The sequence below is a fragment of the Erigeron canadensis genome, chromosome 8 (assembly GCF_010389155.1).
Source record: "Erigeron canadensis isolate Cc75 chromosome 8, C_canadensis_v1, whole genome shotgun sequence".
Lineage (NCBI taxonomy): Eukaryota > Viridiplantae > Streptophyta > Magnoliopsida > Asterales > Asteraceae > Erigeron > Erigeron canadensis.
The window spans coordinates 35,233,444-35,254,701 of record NC_057768.1 but is presented as its reverse complement, the minus strand read 5'-3'; the positions used below and the strand labels follow the sequence as shown (position 1 = coordinate 35,254,701).

The 21,258-nt window shown below is 35.2% G+C and overlaps 2 protein-coding genes and 1 long non-coding RNA gene across 3 annotated transcripts; 2 read left to right on the top strand and 1 right to left on the bottom strand.

The window, feature by feature from the left end:
- Positions 1-3,318: 3,318 nt before the first annotated feature.
- LOC122610707 lies at positions 3,319-12,965 on the bottom strand. The gene is made up of 8 exons (XM_043783673.1): positions 12,732-12,965; positions 6,386-6,567; positions 5,664-5,948; positions 5,517-5,575; positions 5,050-5,086; positions 4,426-4,497; positions 4,017-4,341; positions 3,319-3,754 (listed from the first exon to the last, which is right to left on the bottom strand). The coding sequence occupies exons 1-8, from the start codon at positions 12,963-12,965 to the stop codon at positions 3,401-3,403; spliced, it is 1,548 nt and encodes a 515-aa protein (XP_043639608.1). The 3' UTR covers positions 3,319-3,400.
- Positions 12,966-14,451: 1,486 nt separating this feature from the next.
- On the top strand, positions 14,452-19,276 carry LOC122578311 (BRAP2 RING ZnF UBP domain-containing protein 2). The gene is made up of 11 exons (XM_043750244.1): positions 14,452-14,739; positions 15,532-15,647; positions 15,729-15,837; positions 15,913-16,024; positions 16,732-16,829; positions 17,097-17,444; positions 17,814-17,867; positions 18,056-18,202; positions 18,301-18,365; positions 18,779-18,833; positions 18,922-19,276. Exons 1-11 carry the CDS (start codon positions 14,491-14,493, stop codon positions 18,970-18,972), a joined length of 1,404 nt encoding a protein of 467 aa, XP_043606179.1. The 5' UTR covers positions 14,452-14,490; the 3' UTR covers positions 18,973-19,276.
- A 463-nt stretch (positions 19,277-19,739) lies between these two features.
- On the top strand, positions 19,740-20,419 carry LOC122578312. The gene is made up of 3 exons (XR_006320502.1): positions 19,740-19,771; positions 19,853-19,907; positions 20,226-20,419. It is a non-coding gene; the product is annotated as an uncharacterized LOC122578312 (long non-coding RNA).
- Positions 20,420-21,258: the final 839 nt, after the last annotated feature.

The window sequence follows — 21,258 nt, the reverse complement described above, 5'->3', positions numbered from 1 at the left end:
AAAATACATTAATAACTGTCCATAAAAAAAAGATACGAATTAAATATTTTTAATAATACATAATAGTAATATAAGTTATTCGGTTTAACCAAATTCATTATCTTTTACCCATAACCAAACCAAAATCCGAATATATAATTTGGTTTCGGTTACAAACCAAACCCAAAACCAAATTCAAAAACGGTTTGGTTTTTTTCAATTTTTTAAACGGTTCGGTTTACAGTTTAACCGTGTAAAAACCAAACCGTGAACACCCCTAATTTTCAGTAAAAAGAAATATATTGTTTTATTTGTTTTATTTTACTAGTTGTTTTATTTTACCTAGAACCATTATATATATATATGTGGAAAAGGGAATATAAAGTTGTCTGACACCTAAGCTTAGGTGTGAAACCCCTTACATACTAATTCTTTAATATTTGTTGAATTTTAATTAAATCACATGGCCCCCATGATTTTTATGGATTAAAAAATAATATGTGAGTATATATATATATATAACCTGCACATTTTTTAAAAAAAATAAAAAAACTTTTTTTTTGTTTAAAATCAATTCGGACCTCGCACACAGGCTTTATTCTCTCGCCCTTCCCCTTCGATCCACCGAAGGATGCCATCGACAACCGCCACGAAGCCTCCCATGCCAATCCATTCCTCGTCGACGAGGCTTTCGACGGGCCGGTTTGAGGACTTGGGGTTGGCACCGGCCTTAGTGCCCAAAATCAAACCTGGACCTCTCAAAAAATTTAACAAAAGTGTCATATCACCCTAGAACCAATAGTACAAGGGATCATTGGCATGAACCTTTCCCTATTATACTCACTGATCTTCTTAATTTTTTTATTTTTTAAAATTTTTTATCTTTATTCTTCATTTCTTCTTCTTCTTCAAATTAGGCCTTAATCATCAAAGCATACAAGATAATAACTTATAGGATCAAACATATTACAGTAAAATGCAAGAAAATATATACATAAAACCAATTCGTACAAATTAAATAGTCAAAAGAGTCTTTCCATTTATAGAAAACCAGATCGTAAATACAAAAACTAAACGATCCAAATCTTACATAAAAAATAACATGCATAACTTGATTTACATATCACATTATATCAAGAGAGACCAAAAGAAAAAAAAAAAACCTTTGGACGAACCAATTATTTTATTTATTATTTATCAAGAAACAACCACTTCATTATTGTTGGCATGATTCAAAACAAAGAACCTGGATGGCTTTGGCTCAAAATTCCTTCTTCTTTGAACATCATGACTAGACGGTTTTATTATTTTCATAAGAAACACTTTTATTAGGTTGGTTTTCTTGTCACCATCCAACCGGTTCAGCTGTTCTGTTATCAATTTTCGACCATGTTTAGGAGCCGAGGCCCGGTGAAGTGCGCACCGGAATGATCCCGGATGGTTTGTTGGTGAACATAGACATATTTTCCTTGTTGGTGATGAATTTTTGCGGCAAGAAGAATTCATCAAGTTTTTTTTGTAGTGTGTGTGCATGTGGTTTTATTTGATTGATACAGAACAAAGTATACCGTACAAGATATAAGGTCATTATTCAACGAGAAGTATTAGGAACTTTAGTTATGGTTATTCGCCTTTAGTCCTTTACTTTGTACGTTAATTTTGAACGACTCTTATACTTTGTAAATATGACAAGAGAAAACCTTTAATATTACTCTTTTTAAAGTCATTCGTATGAAAACTATGATCACTAATTATTTGGCTCACCTCTCAACATTAATAGTGTATCCAATTATGCAAATACAGTTTTTAAGTAGCCTTTGTAAAAATAAAAACTAAAAAGTTATTATATTACAGTTATGGATAAGTAAGTAAGTAACTGCTTAGTGTCACCTTCCGCGGGTTTTGAGCCCCAATACCTCGACGATGTATGGGGGAGGTTAAGATGTAGGCAGACCTTACCTCTACCTAAGTAGAGAGGCTGCTTCCAATTTCTACCTAAATAGTAAAAAAAGGTCTCTAACCTTTGCATGGATAAAACTATAACATGGAGGATTGGAGGGTATAAATAAGAATTTTATAACGATGAAGCGAAAAAGGAGGGCACCTCACATTCTCACACATCAAAATGTTAAACAATTGGCTTCTAGAAATGAGATTTAACAACTCCCACCCTTACTTTATCTTTTTTTCCTTTTTCTTTCTAAAAGGTCATTCTTCATTCATGCAAATTCCTCTTCTTTATGGTATTCTAAAACTATAAAATATTCACTTGTGTTTTGGACTAATTTTTCGTTGGAGAATCATGATGAGCTAAGTTAGTTAGATGATTAACATGTTTAAGTTGCTAACATGCTAAATACAAATATAAAGCTAAAATTTTACATTATGAACATATTATTCTAATGAAACAACAAAGGATGCAGCACAATCATTTCCAAATGGCCTAATAGTTAAAATATGTGATTTTTTTTATTAGATGGCTTTAGGTTTAAATTTCATTATTTTTATACGTTAGGTCGTCTATATTTGAGTCAAATGATTTTTCATCGCTAAATTAATTAAGCTTAATAAAACCTCATGATTTACCATTTAACTAAGGATGTTGAACATAAGACCTACTAAATTAAATATCTAATATGTTTCAAAGAAGTAATATGATGAATGAATACATGTCCGCAGGTTATTGTCAAAAAGTGGAAAGAGAAGAGACCGAAAGTTGTGGCCTTTTTCTACCTTAGTTACTTTCATTAAAAAAAGTTGAAACTAGATATATTCCAAAATAATATATAAAATAATCATTACAACAATATTGAGGTGGAGTCGAGTCATTTTTGCAGAGAGATGCCAAAATGTGCGTCAACCACATATGGCAATGATGCAAATCAAAATAACGGAACTAATTTTGGTCTACCAATCACATGACTAATATCATATGACAGGGATAATTATGTAAAACTATAGTTAAAAGAAAAATTGACACTAGGATTTAAACGTCTGCCATATGTTTTTATGTTGCATATTGTCTTGCACTACTTGGTTACAATTGCAGGAATTGTAATAGTATAAACAAGATAATTGTATCTCACATAGTCATTCTAGATTTCTCAACAAATGATGCACCCCTAATCCAAGTACAATTGGTTTATCAGTATTAAGGTGACTTAAAAATCATTCTAGTTCCACTCAAAACGATTGTGTATATAGCGATGATATATGAATACTTGCCTTGGGTATGACTTGTGAAGATAGAAGATTGGGACCAAACCGTTTTTGTTATATAAGGTTCGTAAGTATAAGGTTATATTATACACAAAAAATTTGTTAAACATATGATCCCTATAAAAGATATGCGCCTATATTGATTCGTCATTATTGAAAATTTTGGTTCAAAAATTTGGGTGTCACAGTTCATACACTAGTTTCATTTCCATTCACTAGCAGATGCAGATTTAGTATACTTCCGATGCCTTCTTTCGCGAGCATACATCACCCAAAGCATCAATGAAAACATCACGGCGGCAGACACCATGGCTAAACCAATGTAGACCCACTTGCTGTATTTTGTGAGCTCGGGGCAGTGATCTTTGTGGACCACTGTGAACGTATCCCTGACAAAAGAACAATTTAGCAAAGCAACTAGAAACGGGGCATAGTTGGTCAACCCTGAGCTCACGTTGGCTGCGGCCGACATCTGGTCATACATCTTTGGGGTCAACCGTCCCACATTTGTGCATTTATCCTCTGCGGAAACTTGGCATACATAAGCCTTCCATACCTGCAGACAACATTGTTAAATTGTGCAGTTTGACCTTTGAGGTCAAACCGATGCCTTAATGTATTCAAAATTGATTATTGATTTATATGATGAATGCTGAGAAAATTTATTTTCCCCAATTTTGGTATTAATCTCTTTAAGGTATTTTTAAAATATATTACTGAACAAGAAGTGCAAAAATTGTTGATTAATCTTTAAGCTCAAAGTCAGTTATGTTTGATTCAGAAGTCAAACATTGCATCCGAAACTTCAGAAAGGCTACCTGAGTCGCATTACTGGCAGGCAGTTCATTAGCTTGACATTTACGGTCAGTTTTGTCAGCGTTTAGTGGGTTACAAAGGATGGGAACCAATGGGCCTGATTGATTATAATTGAGGACACCGCCATACGGAGGAGGTTTGATGTTTGCTACATTGGTGATGATCGTATTAACTATTCCAACTAGCTGAAATGTGACATCTTTGCTTTGAAACAATGTTTCTTGTGCAGTTTTATTGTCAACACAGGGAAGAATATCGTCTAATGATGTATGAGCCGTAGGGTTTTGAACCCATTCATCCATTGCAACACATGTGTCGCCCATAACACTAACAACACAATTAGCAAGTGATACGTTAGTTAAAAAAGAAGATAGATGGTTAATTTCAGCAATTTGGATTTCTATAACATACTTGTTAAGCATGACAAATATACCACACAAGATATACGTAGCTGTAACAAGAATCCAACCAAAAACCACCAATCTGCCAACAGAAAATTAGAAGTTCTGATATAAAGATGAGTCAATGACATGAAAAGACAAAGCAAAAAAGTAATGACATATGCCTGTATATTCGTAGAAGTGGAAAAATGGTGGTGGGTAATGGGTCAATGTGTCTAGATGGGAAATTTCTAAGTACGTGGTAAAGTGGTTAAATGGTCAGGTTGAGCCCATTCATTAAAACCTGTTTGTTACTTTTGTTAACTTATATAATGAAAAACCATATCGTTTAGATAAGATTTTTTTTAATAATAAGATGATCCGGAGCTTTTAAGCATTTAAAAACACTTTAGCACTTTTGGGTTATCTACGAATTACATCTTGGCTATCCCATCTTACCCGTTTCTAAAGTTGGTAAGTTCTATAATTAATCTGTTCGACTCCATGGTACATAAACAACCCAAAAATACCCATTTTACCCGAATTTAAAAGAGTGACTATGTATAAATTATCTGTTTGACCCGATAAAGTTCATATACAACCCAGATAGACCCATTGTAGGTCGAAATTCGAACTACTCATCATCATCACTCACATGTAAACTAGAACTTGCAAGCCGAAAATGGAGAGCACTGCAATCAACATTCAAGAACCTGAGTTTATGTATGTATATTTAAGTTCAAATTATTAGGACTTTAGAATTTTGGGCTTAAAATGAAACAAATAGGATGGGTAAAAATTTTAAGAGGGAAAACCTTGAGGCTTAAAATACAGATTGAAAAGTTCACAATTTCCAGAAGATGATATCTCTATGTAATATATAATCAAATATAAAAGATCGAAGAACCATAAACTTACTAAATGATGGGATCTCTAGGTTTACAAAAACCAGCAGAACTACAAGAAGCATAAAATCTTTAAAAAAAAAAACAGGTTTTAGGCATAAAATACCAAGAGAAACTGCAAAATAAAAGGTATAAGAACCTCCCGGAGTCAAGTTTTTTACCCATGCTAGAAGATCTAGAACATTGAATAACTAAAATATGGTTTTTGTAGGCTTACAGAAACCAAGAAGAGCTAAGAGAAGCATAACAGCAGCAATAATAATAAGAGCAAGCTTCCTGCAGCAAATACATAATGTTAGCACAAGCCTAATTTCACACAACTGATACCTAAAAAAAAACATCGTTATCATAAACAATTACTTACACAGAATTTAAAACTTCTTGTATTTCCTTTTTGTTTCTTTTGGTCTCAAGTTCAAGGTCTCTAGCAGCTTTAGTTACCATTCTATCAACCCGATCAATGTTATTCTTTATATTTGGAGGTAAAGAAGCTTGCTCAACTCCAATACTTTTCGCTGTATCTAGAATTTCCAACACACTGTTGAGATTATAACTCGTATCTTTGGATTGCCTCACGACGTAGTCCAATGTATTTGTAGTACTACTATAAAACTTTCCTTGACCCGTGTAAAGAATCACACATCCAACACTGAAAATGCAGATTACGCCAACAATGAAAACTCAGATTACGCACCAAGATCACATGAGACAATTTTGACTCATTTGATAATGAACGGGTTTTTATCTTTAATGAACCAAACAAGTAATAATATAGAAAGGTAGCTTAAAAGGAAATTGTTCAAATAGGCCAAAGCTCTCCCCAGGTATAGTTTTAACGTATAACAGTGATAAATAAACCTTTGCAGTCAATTTTAGTATTTTACTCACACAGAGAAGTTATCAAAAAAAAAAAAAATGTTTAAACATATTTGACCAGCCATTTATTAACAGGAAGATTAAACATGTAACAATAGGTTCTTGGGCTAACCCAGCTCAACCTCTAAAATAAAATACTTTTTTCACCCGTTACTTAACCCGCCAAACCTGTTTATTTTGCCACCTCTAATCAACCAAAGAGATTCTCACATTGCACCGATGGTGAAGAGGGTAAGGAAGGCAAGAGAGAGTGCATAAGCAGTTCTTGAGTAGCCGTACTTGACTTTCCGACAACAGCAATAATAACTACATATTAGGAGCAAGGCCATGCCAAACCCCACAAACCAGATTGTTGCAATGGTAAACAAGGGTGTAGCAGAATATGATACAGACTGCAAAAACATAAGTTTTCTTTAGAGGAAATAATACAACAAGAACCAACACTAGACTACATGTGGCAGTATATGAAGGTTTTGTAACATGTCAAAATGAGTCACGGTTCAAAATTACAGGATTAACAGTTTGATAATGGTTTAACCGCTTAACCAATTAGTCAATACAAACTTGCATTATTAAATCATAGAAGAAGAAAATTTAAGGATTAAAATGCCAAAAAAAGTTAAAAACTTAACGGATTTAACTATTATTGTTTAAGGGTAAAGTTACACTTAAATTAAGAGGGTTTAATCTGGTATGAGAAAATAATACTAAGTGATAGAGGGCGAAAATAAAGGATGTTGGACTTGTTGGCGGTTCCCTAATGGTATGAAGAACGCATTATCTTCACGCCACCAAGTGTGAGTTTTGGAGTGTTTTTTTTTTGTGTATGTTGCATTAGGGTTTTGGGTAAATCCCAAGGGAGGTATTAATAGGCATCCTCAGAAAGATCCAGAAATTGGCCTAACGGCAACGTTAGGAGTAGCCGTTGCCGTTAGCCAGCTGTCGTGACACAATTTGATTGGGTGGTACAAATACGGATCGATCGTGCTGGCGCACGTTCTCCTTTGTACTATTTGTCCTTCATGAAAGCGTAATTGTCGTAGCCTATAGTTCCGATTTAGGCCTTAGGATCATTTCAAGAGTATTAACTCTAACAGTCTATGTCTAATCCGTAAGGTCTGTAGGATTAAAGATGGTACATCATCAAGCCCCCCAGCCTAGCATTATGTCTAATCATAATGGTGGGGTAAGGCCAAGTGTTTTTGCCTGCAAATTTATAAACCTTCTTTTGCGTCAATCGGAGGGTCCATTCGGAATTTCTTTGCTGTCTCGTAGCATGTTATTATATGCTTCCTCTCCCCCCTTTAGATGGTAAAATGAGGACAAAAAGGAAAACAAAACGTTCCGCCGTTTTGTCTTTTGTTCATTATGGCAATTTTAGTGGGGACCACGTGTCGTCTGTGAAGTCATTATGTTGTTGTCTGGAGAGTCAGTGGGAAGCACGTGTCGTTCTCTGACACTGCGCCGTTTCAAAGTGTCACATCGAGTGAACAGTGTTTCCACCTTATGCCTATAAATAGTTCATCTTCTTCTCATTTCTCATCTTTTCTCAATATTCGAAAATTTTTTCTCTCTGTCTTCTGAAATCCGTAGCTTCCGTAGCCTACTAAGCATTCTCTATTCTTCTTCATATTATTCGCAGGTGTGTTCCATTTCCTTGTCTCTATCTTTTATAAATATGGGTAACAGGAAAGACTTGTGTATTAGCTTTTGTAATATTACGAAGCAGGATTTGGTTCAATTCTTATCCGATTATAGATTTCCACTAGGCAATCATTATACTCTCCCACGCCCCTCCGACAATGCGAGGATGGCTCCGACGGGGAAAGTAACTTTATATATGGCTATGTTTGAGATAGCTAATGTTCGTCTGCCGTTTACAACGTTCTTTCTCCAAGTCCTTGCACATTTCAAATGTCACATTTCCCAATTGACCCCCTTCGGATCCATGAGGATAACTATGTTCGAAGCCGTGTGTAAGGCTCACTCTGCGGAGCCTACGGTTGATACTTTTCGTAAGTTTTATTGTTTAGGAGCCAATGGTGATTGGTTTACCATACAAAAGCGTCCCGGCTCGAAGCTTCCGGAGTGTATTTATGGTGTAACGGCATCTATTAAGGGTTGGAAACGTAGGTTCTTTTATGTTGATGCTTCCATTGTGCCTACGGCCTTCCCGGCTTTATTAAACATGAAAGGTAATGCCCGTGGCACTTTGGAGGATCCCTTGACTGATGTCGAATTTGATCCAGAACTAGTGGAAAAGCTTTGTAGGCCCACGTTAAGTCGGACGTTACCGGAAGCTCTGTTATATTTGGCGAAATTGAGTTCTATTTGGAAGCATCACCCGGCAGCTCCGATACTTGTCAACAAGAAGGGGGAGGGTACGAAGGCTCCGCCTCTTCTAGGGGATTTCTTTACATATATAAATATGCATGCGAATTCCAATGTCGTGCTTGTCATTGTTTTCTTTCTTCATTTTTTTATATATATATTTATGTTATGTATATGCTTACCCTTTGTCTTGCTATTCTTCTCAGTTATGGATTTCTTGTCTTACATGGGCTCGGAGTTGGAAGACATCGATGCAATTCCGGATCTTCCGGAGGGAAAAAGGGCTGACGAAGTCCCACATGTTTCTCACGAAGAAGATGTCATTGTATTGAAGGACACCCCGGAAACTGTCGCACGTCGAAAAGACATTGAGGAGGATTTTGCTCGCCGAAACCAAGGTAAGAAAGGTAATAAGGAGGAGGTTTCTACCAACGTAGCTTCCGAGAAGGTCTCCAAGAAAAAGAGGAAATCTGAAAGGAAAAGTTCCAACTCTCGTAAGAAGACTAAGATGCAAGAAAACTTTGCCTTGAATGATGATGAAGATGTTCAGTCTATTGAAGAAGGGGAATTTGTTGCGGAGCCTCCGAGACATGGGGCTGGCAAAAGCCCTATGGCTGTTAGACATATAAAAAGAAAAGAAGTTTCTCAAGAGGTTCAGGATGTTGATGAGTCCGATGGGAGCAAGGGGACGGAGCCTTCAGAAGGTCATAGTTCTCCCTCCCAACATATTCCAAAAATCCCCCGCTCTAAAGCTCTATTTAAGGTTACCTTTGCTAGGATTCCCACCAATAGTCGTTTGGATAATGACACTGAAAGAAAGGACTTTGTGACCCGAATCGTTCCTCCGGCCCGCCTTCATGACGTTGCGATGTTGTCCATTGAAGAGTTCCGGAGCTCTACAAACGAGACTTCCATTCGGAACATGTCGGAGCAGGTAAAATCATATCTTAGCTTTCTTCATTTGCTATATTGTGTATTCGATGTTTGATTTATTTATGTTGTTTGCCTTTTCTCTTTTTTTTTTTTAGGCTGATTTTTGGAGGAGATATGATATATTGGAGGCGAAGTATGAGCATGTGAAAAATAAGAATAAGGATTTGCGCCGGTTGGTTCGGAAGTACGAGATTCAGGATCCTGCGATTCAAACTCAAAAGGTTGCCGACATGGAGGTAGAGAATGTGGCTTTGAAGAATCAGGTGGAGATGTCGCAACAGTCGATAACTGCGTATCAAAATCAAATCGAGGGCCTTGTTGATGAAAAAAAGAAAGTGGATGATGAACTGGTTGTAGAGAGAGCGAAGGTTACGCAATTGACGTTGGAGATTAATGAGCATAAGGTTGTTGAAAGTTATGTTGGCCTCCGGGAGGTCCTCCTTGATGCCTGTTGAATGGGGCTGTCCGGAACCTCTCATGGCGAGAGTTCATGTTTCTTCTATTTCGATCTATATCTTTGCCATAGCCTGGGTTAGTTACTCCACCTGCTGTCTCCTTTCCTACAAGAAAAGTGTAAGTCTTGTCCATCAACACTGTGTACTCCTGCGGAAGGTCCGTAGAAAGGAACTCCACAAGTGGCTGAAATCGTAGCCCGTGGACAAATCCTGAGATCTTTTGGTTTTCGCTAAGGCCTTTCATTAGTGCTGTTTCATCTGTATAGCGGGTAATGAATTGACGGATGCTTTCATTCTCCTTTCTTTTTATGTTGTGGGCCTCTAGGTGTATTTTCTTGTATTTTCTTTGCTGGCTAAAATGGGATCGAAATTTTGCTTTTAGATCTTCAAAACTATGTTATGCTTCCTTCTGGCTGTGCATCTAGCCATACACGTGCCAAGTCTTTCAATGTAAGGGCGAACATGTGACAAGCAATCGGAACATTCCATCTTTGCATCCTAATCATGTCATTGAAGTGTTTCAAATGGTTATCCGGGTCTTCCTTCCCATCAAACATCTCTATCCCTTTTGGCAGGCCACCCTCCGGTAATGGGTAATCTTCGATCCACTGTACGAAGGGGCCTGGCTCTGTGTAAATTATCATGTCTTCTTCAGTTGGGTACCACCCCGGAGGAGTCGAAGTATGCCTAGAGGCATTGGGAGCTTGTGAATAGTGATAACTTGTGCTTTGGTAAGTAGTGTCATACATTTGCCTTCTACCAGGTTGCGGAGTCGAGAAATGCGGTTGCATGTTCCGCAACCCTCTGGGAGGCTGTGGTGTGGAATATTGATGAGTATTCATGCCTTGATTATGATTGTATTGCGGAGGCTGATTGTTAAAAGCATGGTAGTTATGATTGTACGTTTGACCTGTATTGCGAACATATTCTCCGGCCATAGGCGGAAGGTTCGGAGCCATTTAGGGGTCTTCATTCTGGTGGGTGGCGAACCTCCTTGGAGTGTGGTCAAAGTGACCTCTTGCCCTTGGCCTGCCACCGGAGGATCTATGAACAGGTGTTTCTACTTCAAAATCTTCTTCCATAGCCTCCGTTTCGTCTGAATACGTTAGCCGCGTTCGTACACTCTGCATATCGACTTGCCTGAGATATTCTCGTAAGAGTGGTGTGAATTCCTCCAACTGTCTTGCTGTTGGCGGGGCGTTTGGTGTTGTTCTTGAGGTTTCAAAGCCTGAAGGTGACCGTGGGTCACCATCTTCAGCCATTTTCGTACCAGATTATTAGGAGTAGAGTGTGGATGGCGCCACTTGTTTAAGGGTAAAGTTACACTTAAATTAAGAGGGTTTAATCTGGTATGAGAAAATAATACTAAGTGATTAGAGGGCGAAAATAAAGGATGTTGGACTTGTTGGCGGTTCCCTAATGGTATGAAGAACGCATTATCTTCACGCCACCAAGTGTGAGTTTTGGAGTGTTTTTTTGTGTATGTTGCATTAGGGTTTTGGGTAAATCCCAAGGGAGGTATTTATAGGCATCCTCAGAAAGATCCAGAAATTGGGCCTAACGGAAACGTTAGGGAGTAGCCGTTGCCGTTAGCCAGCTGTCGTGACACAATTTGATTGGGTGGTACAAATACGGATCGATCGTGCTGGCGCACGTTCTCCTTTGTACTATTTGTCCTTCATGAGAGCGTAACTGTCGTAGCCTATAGTTCCGATTTAGGCCTTAGGATCATTTCAGGAGTATTAACTCAAGGGGCGGAGCTACTTTAGACATAGAGTGGGCCACGACCCATCCCATATATGCTAATGATATTAAAGTGTTATACATATTTTGCTGTAGTTTTATTTTATTTACTACTTGGCCCATCCTATTTGAGAAGTTTAAAAATCAATATAGTTCAAAGGTTTATGCATAAGCTTTTTATCTTTTTATGTGCAATGAGCTCTACCAAGTTCTTCTAGAGATCCTGATCAAACTTGCATTATCTTTTTGAAAAAGTAGACTTTATATATCTATTATAAAGAAATTTACAACTCATTTGACATGTTTAATATAAATTATAAAATCGAGTGAGAATTTAGTAAAATGACCACCTAATGTCTGTAGTTGAAAAGATTTTATTATCTTCGGCATTTTATATACTTTATTTATTGCTAAGATATCATTGTTTTGTTATTTGTTTGTATTGCAGTACTTTTTATTATATATTGTACTTTTGTTCAAAATTGTTTTTAAAGTATTTTTAGTTTGTATATTTTTAAGAGATGTTTATGTATGTAGCTATCACAGAATTTGATTATAAAGTATATTGTCTTAAGAAAATGAAAGATAAAAACAAATATTTACTACCATTATGATTGTTTCTATGTTATTTTATACTAAAAGCAGCAGAATAAGCTATGTTCAGTTGATTTTTTGGACCATTGTTTGTTTTCATGGACTAATTACATGTTGTTTTCATGTAATAATATGGTTGACTTGCTAAATGGGTTCATTGTTTCAAGGTGTTGTATTGTTGTCTTGGTATAATTTTGTAATATGTTATATTGTTGTTATTTGCTAGCTATATGTCTACTATACATAAACATAAATGTTCGACTAGTGTTCGGGTTAAAATTGGCCCTTCCTAGATCAAATTGCTGGCTTCGCTACTGATTAACTCTAACAGTCTATGTCTAATCCGTAAGGTCCGTAGGGTTAAAGATGGTACATCATCAATTATTAACCCTTTATTTTTAGGACAAATGATCTTTGTTCATTTACAAGTATCTGAAGCGCTTTTTATGAGTACAAAAACGATATTACTACAATGATCCAAGTACTCGAATAGAACTTACAGAGAAATAATGATGATCACTAATATTCCAACCACCAATGTAATACTTGAAATCATTCAGAGGGTCTCTTCTCCTAGTTCGTTTGTCAGCCAAAACCATAGACAAATTCTCACTACTATTACTCCCCACTTTAAGAACAGACTTCACCGAAAAAACATGAAAGCCATCATCAATAGACACTCCATGAACAACCACAGTCAGTAACATAAACAACAATGGTTTGAGTGAGAACATGTTACTGTTTTTTTATTTTTAGCAACTTTCTCGATGACTATGCGTTTCGATATGTGTTGAAAGAAAATGGAAAATTGGTTAACAAAATTAATGCAAGATTATGTCTTGATGAACTGAATTAATGGAGATGATCGCTTGGTATTTTATTTAGCTAGTGTTTTTGTATGTTTGGGCCGACTTTTGGTTTGATTCCTATTATATAGTATTAGTGTCACACGCTTTATATACGTTATCTTCAAAAGTTTTAAGTCATAATAGTCATTGTTTGAAAATGAGAAAGTTTATCTTGTTTGAAAATCCTAAGTTTAAACAACATTTCAAACAATATTTTCATATAAAAATTTGCTATTCAAAAAGACATATATCACATCACCTAATAACTCACAACTTTGTATCGTGACCTGAACTTACAATATCTTATGGTTGATGAGCTAATTCATTGACTTTTGATTTGATATTATGGTAAAATTATTATGGTTGACGAGCTAATACATTATACAAACTACTAAGACTATTTGTATTTTTTTTTTGATATGGGAAGAACAGAAATGAATATGAGATAAAATGCTAAGAATAACCCTTAAATGACTTATGCCTGAAGAATTTAACTGTTTCAGGGAATAAATTTCTCTCGTACATGCATAATTAGTGGCGGAACCAGGATTGAATGTGACCCGTAACACAATTTTTTTTCATTGGTCTCATATCCGTGTAAAGTATTGTTAACGTGTAGATTGTAACGATCTTTAAGATTTTTTTGGATTACTTTTTTATTTTTGACGGGTTTTAAGAGTTTTTGTTAAGAAAATCTTTAAAAATTCAAAGTTAGCTAGATTAACCGGTATCCCATATTTATCTAATCTGTAACATCAATAAATATATAATTTTTCAAAAAAATTATAGTACAAAATTTTAGCGGACCTATAGGCCGTAGCCCCAACTACCCTCCTTTCAATGTGGTTCCGCCCGTGTACATAATATCCATGATACTTTTTTATTTACTCAAATGAATTACTGAGAGAGATGAAGAGAGTTTTTTGATATATTATGCTTAATTGTTGTATGGTCTCACATGTTTGGTTTTAAGTTATGTTTTGTTGGACATGTTGGAAGCTGCGTTATGTTGTATACCTCGATGTCTTTAAAAGAACAGTCTTTTTACATCTGACTAAAAATAAGACTGTCTATATCTTATTTCTCATGGGGTATGGTTGTACGAAAAAATGTGTTTTTTAAAAAGGATTTGATATTGCTACACACATTTTAGCCATCAACAACAAATTCTACATAATACAATTGTACATTACGTAGTGTAGTTTATACAATTGTTATAGATACTAAATTTTGTTGCTCCCCTTTTTCAAAACACCTTAATATCATAGGTTTAAAATTACCGTTTAAACCCTTTTATTTTTTTGTCAATGCTATTTCCCAATACCTATAATTTTCCCGGTATTTAATTTACCAACCCACCCATCAAAAACCATAACAGATTCCTCCCACCGAAAATCAAATCAAATAAAAAATGGCAGAAGCAACATCAGCAAGCACGGCACCGATTCCCATACCGACGGTCGCCGACGATTACTTCCGGCCATCATCTATCAGTAAACTTCCGATCACTGAAGCCGGGGATTCATCCAGTCCGTCCTCATCAAATGCGTATGTCACTCAGGCTTTTCCTTTCTCATCTGGAAACCCTAGAATTGAAAATATCAGAGGCGTCATGCATCTCTATCTAGACGACGCCGTTTCATCTTCTTCAAATTTACCTGTAAGCTTATCATCATCATCATCATGCCTTACACTCTTTCATTATTTGATTATATAATTTTCACTTTTTAGAATTTGATGTTAGGGTTTTGATGACGTGTCAACTTATATGGTTACAATTTAGATTAGTTTGTTTGACCAAGAGCTCACCAGATAGATACAATAGCAATAAACTGGAAATTTGATCCATACAAAAAGTATATATATATATATATATATAATTTAAGGATTCCACGCCTACTTTGTTTACTTTGAAGCATCGGATGCACCGTTTACGCTTTGATGCACTTTTTTCAATTGCGTTGAAGAGTTAAGTTATGACATTTACACTTTGATGCTCCTGATTAAAGAGTGAAGTCATATTCTACCAACTTACTGAGTTTAAAAGTAGGCGCCTTTACGATATGTGTATGATGCATTTACTTTTTATGCTTTGATGCACCAAATGCACATACTTTCGGTGCATTAAAAAGAAAAGTTAGGTGGATCTAAGCGTAGAATGTAGGCGCGTCCATCTCTTTTACCTGAACCAGTACCTACGTACTAATATACACTAGTCTTTCTTGTAAAGTTAAACACTTTGATAACACTAGGAACCATTTACATTTACATATATTATTTTTTGTTCGCTGTTTCATCAATGGTGATTGCTACATATGTAAAGCTTGTTTACTAGAGTTTATTGATTAATTGTTCTAGTATGTATATCTGTTCATTGGTATTTAGTACTGTCATAGAAAGTTGATAATTTTGATGGTTACATTAAGATTTTGATTACTTTGCTGGTATTTAGGTTGGGAGAAAACCTCTTATTTGTGTACTTGGTGTGCCACTTCACATGACATATGCTGACTTTTGCCAATTTTGTGGTTCCTTTATTCATCATATCATGGAAATGCGTATTGTCAGGTTTGTTGCTTATAATTACTAGCAGTTAGGATTAGTTCTTTTGTGAGATGCGTTTGCTATCTTGCAAGTTTTGGCTTGTAGGAATGATGGAATGGATAATCGGTATAGTATACTAGTAAGATTTGATGACCAAAACTCAACTGATGGATTTCATAAGCATTTTAATGGAAGGCGTTTCTCATCTCTAGAGGTATATGCCATAGTAAATTTAAGCCTTACGTTGGGCATATAGAAACAGTTATTTGAAATTTGCGTTGGAATGCAGACAGAGGCATGCCGTGTGCTTTTCACAGTTGATGTGCAATATACAAGCTCTATTGAACACACACAGACTTCCCCTGCAAGTGCAGAGCAGCCAACATGTCCAGTCTGTCTTGGTAAGTTTTAACTTCTGATTTAGCATACATATATAAATACCCTTTTCAAGAGAAAATAATATTTTGTTGTGGCTGTAGCATGGTGAGCTGATAGTTTTGAATGTATGGACCTATAGCCTATGATTTCTGTTCATGACTTTAGATTCAAACCAGCAATGATAACACTAGAAGGCATTTAGGATTCTAAAAGTGTAGCGGGCTAATTTTGCAGGACATATTATAAGTAAATAAGAACAGAGATTAGAAATTCACAGCTAGTAATGTGTTTATGCCGAATTTTGTTGACTGTAAGTCTGTAGCTGAATTGTGCAAATTCTTTGAACTTGGATATTCTTGTATATATCAATAGTATTATGTAGGATAGAATATACAAAATCTTGGTAACTGTGCATGACTGCTTTGTATTGCCCTTTGTTTGAAACATTTTACTCTCTTTTTCTTAGTAATAGTATATGTTTGACTGTTTTTATTATGGTACTTTTATGATAGATCCAAGTTTTGGTTACGAGTCCAATGTTTAGAAACAATAAGTCAAATAAGTCTTTGTTGAAAGTGGTATAAGCATGCTCAATGAGTATTTGGAAATTTACATTATCTGGTATAGGTAGGAGAATATTGGTACTAACCGAAAGTCAAAATCATAAAATTTCAATTTATCAGTTGCTTGTTTGTCGAAATTTTACACGTAATATTTCCTATTTTTGTAGAGAGATTGGACCAAGATATGAGTGGGATTCTGACAACCATGTGCAACCATTCGTTTCACTGCTCCTGTATTTCGAAGTGGACAGATTCTTCATGCCCTGTAAGTATATTCGTTGTTCCTATCGTCTTGGTGTTCTGTGGTGACAAGGCTATATTAGGTTAAAAATGGTTTCATCACCTTCCACAATTTAGTTAAGCATATAGAATATGTTGATATCATCTTGTTCTTCAGACCGATGATTGAAGAGAAATCATCATCAAACAGTGTATCATGACACCTTTTCTTATTATAGGTCCCCAAGTGAAAACAGTGAAACTTATTTTCAATCTACGCAAATTGTGAATATAACATTTATTATTCTTACAGGTATGTCGTTATTGTCAACAACAGCCAGAAAAGTCTGAATGCATGATCTGTCAAACCTTAGACAATGCCTGGATATGTCTTCTTTGTGGTTTTGTTGGATGTGGAAGGTATAAAGAAGGGCATGCCATTGAACACTGGAAAGAAACACAACACTGCTACTCTCTTGATGTGGAATCACGACGTGTGTGGGATTATGTTGGAGATAATTATGTTCACCGTTTGATTCTATCTAAAACAGATGGAAAGTTGGTTGAGTTGAATCACCATGGTGAGCATACTGATGGCGATTATGAATATGGCACTGATCCTGGATTTCAAGAGGCTCTTTTGAACAGCCGAGTTGAATCTGTAAAGTTCTTTTTCTCTCTATCTTTCCACAAAATGGTGCCAGGTAAGGTGGATTGGGTAACAGGTAAAAACTGGTAGTTTTTTTAATAGTCGGGTTTGCCAAAACTTTAAACTTCATATAAATACTCTGGGTGTCTAATGTGATCACAAAAATGATATTGTTTTGATAGTTTTCTGATCAAATAAAATGATTAGGAAGTTTTATGCAGATATTCACACTTTGACCATTTTTTGATCTGTTCAACTTGTTTACTTATAAGGCACTATTCTTATACCTCTTTGACCTGTTAAAGATTAAATAACAACCTGAGTGGATGAGCTCTAGTAAGTAGTAACAAATAGCAGTGATATCTGTTGTCCTATATACAGATTAAAAACGAGTATGATGAGCTTCTCACTACCCAACTCGAGAATCAAAAGATCGTAAGTTCACTTTTTATTTATCAGTAAATAAACTGGCATTTAATTTTGCTTTAGGTTGGCATCTTTTAGTGGCTACTGTAATCTATTATTTGAAGTTGCTAACTAGCAGCATTGGTAAGGCAAGTCATCTAAGTAAATAATTTTCAATTTTTGTGTATCAGCTAATATGGGATTGGTTTCTTTGGCAGTATTTTGAATCATTACTCAACGAATTTGAACAAACTGATCGGGACATTTCAGATGCTGTAAAAGATTCTCTAAAGCGGAATACAAAATTGCAAAAGATGCAAGCCAAGCTAGATAAAGGTCTCAACGAGAAAAAATTTCTGGATGATGTAATTTATTTTCCCTACCTTCTTCATGTTGTTAGTTTCATACCTATGAACTACACTTTATCAATGGTTTGTTGTTTTTGGCGGTGCTAAATTTGTAGATCAATGAAAATCTTTCGAGAAACAAGGAAATATGGGAAGGCATCATTTCGAAAATTGAAGAAAGGTATGTGGCTAGAACACACTCTTACAAGTTCTGTGCAATTTTTATATATTTTCAATCACCAATACAGGTTGAGTAGTTAATTGTATAACTAAAAGCTGTGTAGGTTAGTATGGGAGGTTGGGTGACTTGTCAAGATGGGTAAGTTTTTGGGTATGGGCCAAAAAGTGTCTGCTCAAGTTGGCTTGAAGCACTAGTCTTCAAAACTTCGAAGTATGCATTGAATTTAAGTTTTTACAATAATAAATCTAATATGCCAAATAAAATTGTCTTACAAAGTTTTGTGTTTAAAAGTACTTTTTGAGCAACTTTTCCAGCTAAACCAACTCTACCTATTCACAAGTGAATGGGTCAAACTCCCCTTTAAAATGATGCAATCTATTCATGTGTTTGAACTCACGTTGCATGATATGTAGGGAGAAAGAGGCTTCAAGGGTCAAAGATCAGAAGATACAAGAACTTGAGGCGCAGGTACAGTGCCTTTTTGATGATTATAGCTACTTAACTTGGATATTGATTTCATTTTTATGAATATGCAATGTTTACATGTGATGTGCAGCTTCAAGACTTAATGTTGTCTCTTGAAGAAGTTAATACGGTTGAACAATGACCAATCAACTGATCGCCCAGAAGACTAACGACGAAGACACTATATCACTTGATATGAAGTCCTAGTGAATTATTGCACACAAGAAGCCCAATATATAGAAGTGAATATATATGTACAGAATGATACTCCGTATTAAACAAAATCAGCTGTAGTTTCATTCTTAGTTTTGCCTGAAGTCTTTCTGGATGCAGTCTATCTACCCTATGATTGTTCTCATCTCACCTCTTCACACCCATTTTTATGGGATTGTGTGTTATTGTAGCTACAGAATCATGTTTAGTTCATCCAGTTTGAATCTTTTGAATTTCTTCTGCTCGGAAAAAAGGTCGTTTAGAAAAGTTTGATTAACTATAATTTAATATGTATAGTTGTATATGGAAGGTTAGTGTGCCAAATCAACCATTACGGGCACTTTTTAGTGATGTTAATTAATAATTTACTACTAAACTGGTAAGCTTACAATTAACAAATAGGAAGGAACTCGAACAGTCGAAGTTACGAATGGCATATCAGTGTGTCAAGACTATGGCTGTGTTTGATATCCATGGAATGGAATAGTTCAGCACCAAATGCTGAATCGGTTAGCATTTCATTCGTTTGTTGAGTCCTTCTGAACATTGAACTTCTGAACATTGAACGAGAAAAAAAAAGCTCTGAACCATCCCACCCCAAAAGCTTCTCTTAACCATTCATTATCCAATCTTTTGCCCTAATACCCTTTTCTCCCTTTTATCCCCCTCCCCTCTGCATCTCCCCTTTCTTTTATTCTTTCTCTACTCTTTTCGTTGTTACTTTCATGGTACATCTTTTTCCTAGTCTCTTTTTCATTTTATTTTTGCTCTCCTACTTTAATCTATTTTTTATGTTTTTATTTAAATAGGTGATTCTCTATTAAAAGCAAACACATCAACCTCCATTGTTGCCTTGGATATGAGGTATGATATATACGAGTATATATAGTTTTTTCCATACTCTGTTTTAATGAATATGCTATTATTATTACTGTTCAAGTTTTTTTTATTTGTTTATGTGTAAAAAACTTATAATGTTGGTATGTTGTTTGCTAATTTTGTACTAGAAACTTGTAATTAGTGGTATGTTGTTTGCTTTTATGTCAATGCTTCGTTAGTTACAGGAACTATCTAATGCCGTTAATTTATCTTATATTATGTTGAAGGTCTCGTATATTTGGAAGATGAAATTGTGTTTATAATAATTGTTTGTTGGTTTTGGTTGACGAATGTTTCATCAAGAGTTGAAAGAATAAGAGACCACACATCGGCATGGAATGGACATGCGTATACACAAGAATTATTAACAAGATCAAGCACAGTCAAATATGTTACAACGACAAAGAAACCTAAGATTTGCTTAGTCTGTGAATTTGAATAGAATTTAATATTCTTATGTTTTGCAAAATTAAATGAATCTTGATGTAAGAGAATATTCCAAGTTAGAAATATATAATATTTATGTTTTAAATGTTTTTTTGTGTGTAATATATATATAGTCAAATCAAAACAAATTTACAAAACTATTTGTAGTCGGCACTTACACAAAAGGTTAAAATGGTAATTTTTCACTGTTCAAATTACACATTCAGAACAAAATTCAAACATACATAGTTCATTCAGAATCAGGTTTAAAAATCATTCAGCAATCATTTTGTGTTATCAAACACACCCTAAGAATATCTTTTCTTTTTTTTTTTTTCTCTAATAGGCCTAGGACCTTTAAATTATCATTACTAATATCTAGAAAATATTTTAAAATGTCATTAAAGATTCTTGTTTCAAAGTTATAAAATGAAACAATTCAATTCTCCAGGGATATTATATGAGGGAGTTTGGCAAACCATTTTAGTTGACGGCTGGTATCCCGACCACTTTTTTGGTAATTAAATCAGACTATTTGCAGCGATTATTGCTGTAAATAATGATGTTTTTGTCCATATCCAACTATTTTCAGGGATTACTGATAGGAGGCCGTTATTTTTTGTCAGATTTGCCATTACAGTCAGGGAGGCCCGCACTATTTACAGCAACTATCGTTGCAAATAATAGGTATGGTCGAGATACCAAAAAAACTTGGTTAGGATATGAATTCCGTTTTAGTTTTGAGTCATCATCAACACTTAATTGGTGGGAAAGACAACTAGTCATTAAACATACGTGGCACATGAATATCGAGTTCCACCGTAGAAGAATCACCCAAAAAACACCTTGCAATTTATTATATTTATTATTCATATAAAAATACAAAAATAATAATATAATATATTAAATC